A 10,839-nucleotide genomic window follows, 5' to 3' on the forward strand; every position below is an offset into this window, starting at 1 on the left:
ATATATATGCAACTGATATCAGCGATATTGTTATATCCCACATCAACAACATGTCAACATATATTACTTCCAAAACAGGTGCCCAAACAGGAAAACCAAAGGTACCATGCATTCTATGCCCTCTTTTATTTGCTCGCATATTGCATGTTAAATATACCATTGAATTGTTTTCTTATATCAGTTCAATAAATGCAAAAATACATGTTGATCCTGTTAGAAATGCAGTGCCGTCCTGTACACTGCAGTTTTATCTCAAGATGTTTCATTGGCCATCCCAGGTCTTCTTCTCGACTGAGGAACACCTCTATGTGGAGATTAGAGGAAAGGGAAGCATTTTATAGCTCAACAAGAGTTGACCCTATTCCTTTGGATGTAGCAAAGACAATGTGTTGTCAGCCTACAACAGGAAATTAGATGCTGAGTCCATTTCTGCCAGGTTTGTTAGATATGTTTCTTTACTCAAGGAGCCTTTAAACAGATAAAATAGGGGGGATGTGCATATATTGTAGAAATGCACTGCACACTGTGCGAATATATACTTTAAATCATATGCATTCCACCTTATTTACAACCAGGGAATGCACATACATATGTTAAGCATTACAAGCACATCAACTTCTAATATTATTAGCCAGCCTCATGTATCTGCATATGGTGCCCTAATTAGCATTGCCAGGGTCAGTGAAATAACTATTACAATTATGCCGGTATCTGTGTCTGCTGACGTTTGATTCCAGTTTACAGGGATGAGATTATCATCTGGCCCCCTTTAAGTATGAAGCTGATTGTGTGTTCCATCTGCTTGTGTTTGGCCTGATGCTGCAGCAAATATGGCCATTCTAAGCTGCATTCTCGGTAGATCATTGACATGGCTAAGCAGTTTATGACTTGTTGTCCACCTTGTTATAGTTTTACGATTCTCTATGTTTCAGAAAACACACAAACTTAAAGCATTTGAAGAGACCAGTTAAAGGGCAAATTTATAGATAGCAAATATTTGTGTTAACATCTATACTACGAGTATCACATAGTACAAGGTCACATATTAAAATGAGAACCTCATTTTGTTTCATGTAGAGGAGAGTAGGTGGAGAAAATGTTCTGGTTATAAGAATTCAGAGGATGTTTTACTGAAAAAAGAAAGAATGGGAAATATCTGTGTTTTTCAAAGCAATGAGTCAGAAGAAGTGACAGGTGGAATCTGGATGGTTGTTTTGGCTAAATGAATGAAAGTATCATGTGTCCTAATTGGTACCCAAACCATAGACCCAAATACCATGTGTTACATGCATCTGATCATAATTTTATCCATGCTTAAAGCATTTCAATTTTATCCTTACTTTATACTTACAAGGAAGATCCAGACGCTTAAGCCCTATATCAAGTGTTCAAATCCTGGAACCCCTGGCACACATTGTAACCAGGTCTCCAATCTCCAGTGGAAATAAAAAGTACAGCTTGGTCAACAACCTCTTGCCAGCTGATTTGACATTAAAAGAACAGCAGCACACACCCGGGTTCACACACCTGGGTTCATTCATGTGTCTCTCCTTCTGTAAGCATGTATTAAGGATGACCCGAAATTTTGGCCACTAAAATATTATCAAATGTCACATGATGCCATTCTCTCCTCCTGCTCGGCTTCATGTGACAGGCAGAGGAGTCAAGATGGAGAGCGGGTTACATGCACTCAGCGATCAGAACATATCGCTGAATGATTGTAAATAACTGAGGACATAGTATGCACAGTTATGAATGATCAGGAAGAGCTCTACATCACTTCTACATCACTCTACATCACTTCTACATCACTTCCTGTTCATTCATGATTGTGGACATAGTAACTCATACTATTTCCAAAGTTTATGAATGGACAGGAACACTCAGTATAGAGGCTTCCTGTTCATTCATAACCGGGGCGGCTCTTTTTCTATTTTAAAAGAGAAATATCAGGGGTCTCTTTAGACCCCTAATATTTCCTCAAAGCCTCTAACAGTTGCAGTCTAAAAAATGTCATTTCGGTGCAACCCTACTATATATATATATATATACACACACTTTAAAGAGATACACCCAATAAGAGAAACATTGCTAAAGCATGGTGACAGAGTAATGTGCATTAGGGCCAGTGTCGATGTCTTTTGACATCAGTTTGAGTTGCCTCGGAGATCATTCAGACTTCATTAAAGGTGCAGTTGACTTGGAGTTGACCTGCATTTTATCCTGTTCAAAGCTGCTTTTGCATTGGCTTGTATGGGAACAGAAGCAGCTCTGAATCAAACACGGCCTATTGACACTGGCCCTTGAACTGATCATATGCAGAAACAAAAACTCATAATAGATTCCTTTTAAAACAAAAGTTACCAGATCAATACACAATGTTAGGTTTCAATTAATGAAATTAATGGGGGATTAAAAGTACTATTTCTGTGTTTGCAGATGACACCAAGTTATATAGTGGAATACAGTCCTTACCGGATGTCTCCAACTTACACTCAGATCTGAATGCACTGCGTGATTGGGCATCTATTTGGCAAATTAGGTTTAATGTTGATAAATGTAAAGTTATGCACTTGGGAAATAAAAACATGGGTGCATCATACACTCTAGGGGGAGTATGTTTGGGGGAGTCAATGATGGAGAAAGATCGGGGTGTTCTGGTAGATCATAGACTCAATAATAGCATGCAATGTCAAGCCACAGTTTCTAAAGCAAGCAAAATACTTTCTTGTATTATACGGGGTCTAGACTCCAGAGATAGAGACATAATCCTGCCCCTGTACAAAGCATTAGTAAGACCTCATCTGGAATATGCAGTTCAGTTTTGGGCACCAGTTCACAAAAAGGATGTTGTGGAACTGGAGAAGAGGCGATTAAGGGGGGACATGATCACTATGTATAAATACATAAATGGTCCATATAGTGAGCTTGGCGCCAAATTATTCACGTTAAGGTCACTGCAAAGGGGGCACTCCTTGTGTCAGGAGGAAAAGAGGTTTAACCTTTGTATATGGAAAGGCTTCTTCACAGTTAGAGCTGTGAAAATGTGGAATAGACTCCCTCAGGAGCTAGTTCTAGCTAGCTCAGTTAATAGTTTAAAAAAACATCTGGATGTATTCTGAAATGCACAGAATATTACTGGATATTGAGTTCTTATAGGTATATTAAGCATCAGAGATTGTTGATCCAGGGAATATCCAATTGGCTTATGGGATTAGGAAGGAAATTCAACTATGCTTTATAGGGGTTTTTTTTGCCTCTGGATCGACAGGGGGTAGCTGTGGGTATAGCGTTCTGTTTAGGCTTTTCTTCTCTTTTTGATTTTTTTTTCTCCTCTGCCTGTGACATGCAATAGGTTGGCAGGCCTATAATACTTATACATAATAAACAACATTGCCGTTAGTAGTCCCTTACCTGTCCAAGTGGAAGGCAGCAATCTCAGCATTATGGCGCTCGTAGTCTGAAAAGTAGAAGAAGTCAGGAGGTGTCTCTTGTTCTCTTGTTTGCCTGAAAACACATGAACACATTTACATTTCATTAATATTCCATGTATATAATATATACCATATATATACTGTGTACATATACATACTAACACAGAAAAGATAGACAGTACACCTACATTTTCCAACATAGTGCTGTCAACAGGAATTAGTCTCAATATATGGAAGAATACAACAGATGGTTGCGGCACTTACGTCTTTATTGTAAAATAAATTTATAACATTACAGCATCACTTTGGCAACAGTTTTGAACCGTATACATAGCCCTCAGGGTTAGGGTTCTACATAGCCCTTCGTCAGGGATTAACATCCATAACAATTGCATAGATACAGTATAATTAATTAAGCAAAGCGGACGCAAATTCAATTCAAAAACATTAACCCGTTAATAAATTAACATCTCTTTTCAATAAAACAGACTGTTGAAGGTGTATGTTTTCCAGTTCCGATGTTTAAAAAAACTCTTATCTGAAAAAAGATATAAAAATAAACAATATACAGGAACACGTGTAAATACAAATCAACATTAAGCCCCATAGGGTGTAATTTAATTGAAACCATAGATCCATTTCACATCCTTGCATTTTATTAATAGCTCACACATTGAGCTCACTAACATTATGGCTCACTAACATCCATCTGCGCATGCAGGAATGTAAGGTGGACATAGACTTTGGTCATGCAGGGTAATGCAACAGGTTCCTTTAATTGTATGTTTCCCCTCTGCCCTGTTTGCCTACTATAAGTAAAAAGCCTTGTGTAAACTCCAATCTGGTCAAACTTTACACAAAGCTAAGCACTATTCCCATGCCATGACATGACAGTGCTTTCGGTCTGGTGATTTGCTGAGTTATGGGAGAAAGGGGAAAGAGTCCAGTCATTTACCAGTCATTTAGTTTGGCCATGGCAGGTAAACGGATGGAAGATGCATATAAGCAATGGGGGAAGGGAGTGGTTGCCAGTTATCTGAACCTGTTGCATTGTCTTGTATATGAAAAGCACAAGTTCAAAGAACAGCCCTGGGTAAAAATGTTCTTAAGGGAGAACTATGGGGTAACCTTTTTTTCCCATAGTTCTCTTTAGGGTCACGGAGGACATATACTAAAGTCCTCCCATGACCCAAAACTTAGTATCCGCTATATGCTGAGAGCGCTGTAGCTGGGACAGATCCCTACAATACTGTCAAGATCCACCCCGCTGGCTGATTGCTGCCGGGCTCTGCCTATCTAGAGGCAGAGCCAGCTGTGCCCGCCTCCTCCCCGTCCGGCCCTCCAGTCAGCGCTGGAGGACCGCAGGGGGAGGAGCGGAATCCCTGCGGGGAACGGTGACTGATAGTCACCGCTCTCTGCAGGGGATGATCGGTAAGTATGCGAGTGTCAGAATGTTTTCACTTAATAGCGATTTTCAAATTAATAGCGCCGAAATGTGAAAGTGTCACTGTCACATGTCGGCTCTAACTATGGGGATGAGCGTAATTCACTCACCCCATAATTCTCCTTGAACCTTGGCAGTGGGGCTACCCCCGCACTGCAAGGGTTAACTGATCCTTTCGTCTAGGTGCTTAAAATAAAAAGTTATACTCACCCGAACTTCGGACCCAGTTGGCTGTGACAGTGCTCCCTCCAGCCTATCTCCTCTTATGCTTCAGTGATGGCATGTCCCTCAGCATCCTTACGTCCAATACACAGTGTATAGAACATGATCACTCGAAGATCCTTTGACTGCTGCAGCGGAGGGGGAGCGAAGCTGGAGGGACTGGTCTAAGAGCCAGATGGCTTGCTGTATAGTGTGAATATAACTTTTTTTATTTTAGCACCTATATGAAAAACGAGCAGTTAACCCTACAGTGTGGGTATAGCCCTACTGCAGGGGTTAATAAAAGTTTTGCCCGGAGTTCTTCTTTAAAGATGTCCTGTATGGGCAAAACACAAGTTAACGCAACAGGTTCAGTTAACTGACAACCCTCCTACTTCCCCCACTGATTAAAATGTAGCTCCTGTGCGCCATTTCTTCTCGATATGTTATAAATTATCAAATCTGAACCAGGAAAAAAGCTCCCATAATGCATTATAGAGGCATCCCTATTCAGCTCTACAGTTAATTGGATTGATCTATTAGAAGGGGGAGCCTCCGCAGAACATTTCTCAACATGTCATGCCCTAGATTAGCTATTATATGCTTTTCCAAAGTAAGTGAAACTATAAATTGCTTATATACAATGCTTTCAAAAACTCCAATAACGATATCCAAAGTTTCACTGAAAAAAAAAAAATCCCTTGAATCTTTTAATGGAATGTCCTGGTCTTGGGTTAAAAGGCGCTGCTTAATCTTGACAGTTTAGCCAGCTGTGGAATCTGTAATTGTGTCTCGGTGCTCCATAACTGACATATGGGACAATCATTAAATCACCGCAGGAACAGTACATTCTCACAAATTTCTTCCATCTATTAGCTGCCTGCTGCTCTGTGCACTTATACTATATACTATATACATCATTAACTTTGGATCTTTAAAAAAATAAAAAAATCCTTTCCTGGTTTATTATCCCACACTCTTCAGCTTGTTTGTGTAAATCTTCCTGAGACATCAAAACAATACTTTTTACAAGTGATGGCTGCAGCGCATTTAAAGCGGCGGCTCTTTCCGGCTTGAAGAATTTAGTCAAAAAGAATTTGTCATTATTTTTGCAGCAATGGTTGCCAGAAGACTTCAAAACACCTAAACAGTGCGTAATAACGCACTGATAGAAGCACAATAAAAACGTAACTTTCTATCGCAGATGACAGCAGACTGCCACTCATATTTTTTTTGTCGTTATAAAGTTTCTTTATTATGAATTGTTAAAAAAAATTTTTACAACTTCTTTTCTGTTTATTATGTGAAAGTGACATTAATTATATATTGCTGTAGAACTGCAAAATATTGTGGTTAGGGTAAAGTGTGTTTTGAATCGGAATACACTGTGGAAAATAACAAACAGCAGTCTAATTGATGAAGGCAATGCTTACCTATATCTCCCCACAAGCTTAAAGGGATACTAAAGTCAAAATGTTTTTAAACTTTTTCAAATGTTGAATAAATCACTTCCAATGGATGCTGCTCTTTGATGTTTTAGGGCCCATTCCCACCAGGGCCATGTGTTAATCACCCGGTTCCATGCGATTATTGCACGGTGCTGAGAAACGCTCACGCCATGCATTAACGGTGCAGGAGGTGGTTTGCGTGGCCATTCATTTAAAAGGCACCCTAAACACACCTTCCTCTCACAATGCGATCGACCACAATGCAACGCTCAGTACCACAATAGTATGCGTTGTGTTAGAAAAAAGTAGTGCATGTATAGATAAACTTTGTCTTCATCAACTAAACTGCTGTTTATTATTTTCCCTTGTTGGGTACCCAGAAGTGAGTCTAGAGTCTAAAAGTTTCTTTAATTATTCATAATTCGATCAAACAAAAACAGCCAATGCGTTTCAGGGGAAGCAACAATCCCATCACATTACATCACATCAGGGCTACAAGACAAACATAAAGTACAATGAATACAAACTCAACAATGATTTTAAAAAAAGCTATGTATACATGAGGGAAAAAAAGCCAAATTCTGATCAAGTGTGATAAAGGAATTGATACGTTCTGACATGGGAAACATGTTGCTTATAAAAGATGGATGTTATTTCTCCACTACCATTTTAAAAATGTCACCAGCAGACGGCCATTTCCCTCCTACTAACTGATGTGTGGATGACTCCATACACAGAGACAGTGTGTTGGCGTGATCCAATCGGCTTGATTCCATGTGATTGCTATCATAACCAATCACAGCGGTCACATGATAGTGTTTATTTACGTGATTGATCCCTACCCTTCCTCTTATAACATAGGAGTAATTTTATGAATGAATAGGTCAGCAACAGCAGTAGTTGATCCATTTATTTATTTGCTTATTTATGTATTTCATTTAACTGTCTGTGTTCCATTGGAATTATTTCCTTTCACTTTGCTGAGAAGCAAGAAGAAATTCAGAGAAGATCTCCACAAAGCAAGGTGAATTTCCCTCTTAGACACTTCTCACCAAAACAGATGTTCCCACTGGAAGATTCACTTTCACCTCTTGTCTTAGTGACAACTATAAAATTGTGAATTTGCTGTCTCGCTGATAGTGGTCACCGGACCAATCACAGAGGGTGATTCTATATAGCCAGCCTGCATCAATAAAGAAGATGGATTATTGACACAAGACATAGGTGTGCTGGTGACATTTATCATATATTCTATATAGTCGACACACAAACAACAATAGAACCTTGACAGGAGTTCTATACTTCCCCTACTCTATTCAAAACTAAAAATAAAACAAAACAAACAAAAAAACTCCCTGCGTTTGCCTGTATCTCCCTTTTCTCTGAGAATGTAAAACTACTTTACACTGAGTGGCCAGATTATTATGACCACCTGACGTTTGTAGGCAAATTAGCTATAATTAGCTATAATTTCGAGCTGAAGTTGCTAGAGGGCCAGACCATTATAAATAGGGAAGCAGGTTGTATACCACGACAGGAGAAGTGATTTTTTTCTGAAGATATGGGAAAAAAACGCGATTTAACAGCCTTTGAACATGGGATGATTGTTGGCGCTCGGAGCCATGGAGCAAGTATCAGCAAAACAGCAGAATTTGTTAAATGTTCCAGAGCAGCTGTTGTTAAAGTGTTTAAAGACTGGACTGTCAGCCGAAAATCTGGGTCTGAACGTGCGAATTGTGGCCGTCAGCGACTAGTCAATGTTAGGGCAGAACGGAGAGTGGCAAGACTGGTACAAGACAACAGAAGGGCAACAGTGCAGTGTCCGATTCCTTGCATCACCTTTCAACATCTCGTGGAGTCACGAGGCGGCCCAACGAAATCATCTCGTGGAGTCATCCCGTGGCCCAACAAAGTACTGATGGGGTGGTCATAATAATCTGGCCACTCAGTGTATATGTGATTGTCTTATTTTACAGTGCTGGCTGGAATTTCTAACAAACCATACACCAATCAGCCATAACATTATGATCACTTACAGGTTTGACTGACATTGATTATTTTGTTACAATGACACCTGAAAGATATATATTAAGGAGCAAGGGAGCAAGGGTTTGGCGACTTTGACAAGAACCTACCAAAAGGGGTTCAAGAAAGGAGAACCAGTGGACCGACAGCAGGGTCATGGGCAGCCAAGGATCATTGATGCATGTGGGGAGCGAAGGCTGACCCATGTCCAATAGAAGGCCTACTGTATCTCAAATGGTTTGGCATCAGATACCACAACATACCTTCTCACCACATCATTGATGGGTCAGGTGACCTACTCAATATTAGGCGGGTGGTCATAATGTTATGGCTGATCGGTGTATATTACAAAGTGGTCTTTGGTAAATTGAACAAAGCTGTTTAATCTGAAAAACGTTCTAGAAATTATGGCTATTATGGTCTTTGAGAACATATTATGCTATTATGCAATACATGTATTAGAGTGTTTTGGTTTACAGATTAAAGAACCTCTGATTGCTGTAAGCAACGCGTGCTCTGAATCATTCAGTGTTTGCCTTCTATCTTTCCTCACTGTTTGGAAAGACAAGCTACATGCTTATTATTTCCAATGTTGTTCGGGGATGAAGTGGATTAGTAAACAATGGGTGTATATAAATAATTGAAAGAGCCGTGCATCCTGCAAAATTGTGTGTTCATCCGTTCTGTGTGAATGGAGGCAAAACAAATGTTATTAGTGTTTTTTATTTAAATTTTTTAGGTCTAATGTAATATCCGGAAAATACTACACTATGGCCACTAGATGGAGCCAAGAAGCATAGGAAGGAAGTATTAATTAGATGGAGCCGGTACTATGTGGCCCACAGCCAGCTGACATGTCGCAGACCGCGTACCTGACTTGCGGGAGAAGCTCCACGGTCTGCATCTGTGTCGGACCTTTATGCGATGGTTGTAAGGTCATTAAAATAACGACTTTCGTTATGCGATGGTTGTAGGGTCATTAAAATCTCGTACGATCTGCCCATCTTGGACAGGCAGATCGTACTTGCAATCATCGCAAGCTCTCCCTGCTGAGGGGAGGGCTTCCAATGATTGCAGTGCTGAGCGGGCAGGTTTTCGAGCGTGCTTGGAAGACGAAAGTCGTACAACCTTACAGTAGAAGCGGTCGCACGCTGCCTATACACCTGCCGATTACCGTACGATCGCGGGTTCACCTGCGATTATTGTACGATAATCAGCATGTGTATGGACACCTTTAGTGTATGTGTATATTAGGCCCCATTCACACCTACAGTATATTTCAGGTGTGATTAGAGATTCCTGTGTCAGGAACTTGCGTTTTCCTGCAGCAGGAATCCCTAATCTGCCGTTTACAAGTGGCAATGATCATAAGATAAGAATTATCATAAGATTATTTAAGAGGGTGTGTTTAGGGGCGGAGTTAAGGCTGGGGCAGGGTAAGGGTTAGGTGGGGCAACTGGTGGCTATGGACTCTTAAGGCCTGGCTAGTAGCTCAGGACTTGAAATTTTGAGCCCTGCTATCAGTATCTTCAATAATAAGTTTACAAACCTCTATATCGATATGGTTTTTATTGAAGTGGGATAGAGATTGTAGATATTCAATAAAGAAAAATATATTTATTTTTGACCATAGATACCCTTTAAGGTTTGGGAACCATGGCTTAATTACGATCTACCGTCTTTGAATCTCTCCTGTCTAAGCTATCTATACTTACATTTCATATATTTGGCCCCAAACCCATGCAGGAAATACCCTTTCTTGGCCTATCTACCCCTTCATCCCCTTTCCCTCACTGCTCTGCTTGCCCCCTTATAACTCTTGCCAGGGGACTTTTCCAATCGCCAAGATTAAACCACCCTTGAGTAGAAATAACAACTTCTACTGGGCGAGTTCTGGCCTATTCATTGTTGCATTCTATTAATATGTGTTCCTGTCCATTGTTGCTTTTGTATGTTGATCTATTGTTCCTACGTGGGCATTGCTTTTGTTATTCTTCACTCTTAAAAATTAAAGTGTATGTTACCCCAAAATGTCATTATTTGTGTCTGTTTTTTTTAAATTTAGATGTTAGTAAATACACAATGTTATCTTTTCATGTCTTGCATTGCTGTAAAAGACTTGCTATTTGACAGATCCTGCTTATGCAATCTGGCCAAGGCTAGCACAGAAGCAGATCCATGCTGGTGTGGTCAGTTTGTGTATCAGAGCTCCTGCCTTGGAGATACAAGATGCATGGAATGCCTGTATCTCACATAATCAGTATGGTTGCCTGGTTGCCTCAACCCT

The 10,839-nt window shown here is 40.1% G+C and overlaps 1 protein-coding gene across 1 annotated transcript in view; it reads right to left on the minus strand.

The window, feature by feature from the left end:
- Positions 1-10,839, minus strand: part of FAM20C (FAM20C, golgi associated secretory pathway kinase) — a 178,666-nt gene that overhangs the window by 50,715 nt on the left and 117,112 nt on the right. Inside the window, exon 4 of the mRNA XM_018572034.1 lies at positions 3,415-3,507. Coding sequence (XP_018427536.1) covers positions 3,415-3,507 — 93 coding nt within the window. The remainder of the gene's footprint in view (positions 1-3,414; positions 3,508-10,839) is intronic.

The sequence above is a fragment of the Nanorana parkeri genome, unplaced genomic scaffold (genome assembly GCF_000935625.1).
Source record: "Nanorana parkeri isolate BGI_ZX_2015 unplaced genomic scaffold, ASM93562v1 scaffold3, whole genome shotgun sequence".
NCBI lineage: Eukaryota > Metazoa > Chordata > Amphibia > Anura > Dicroglossidae > Nanorana > Nanorana parkeri.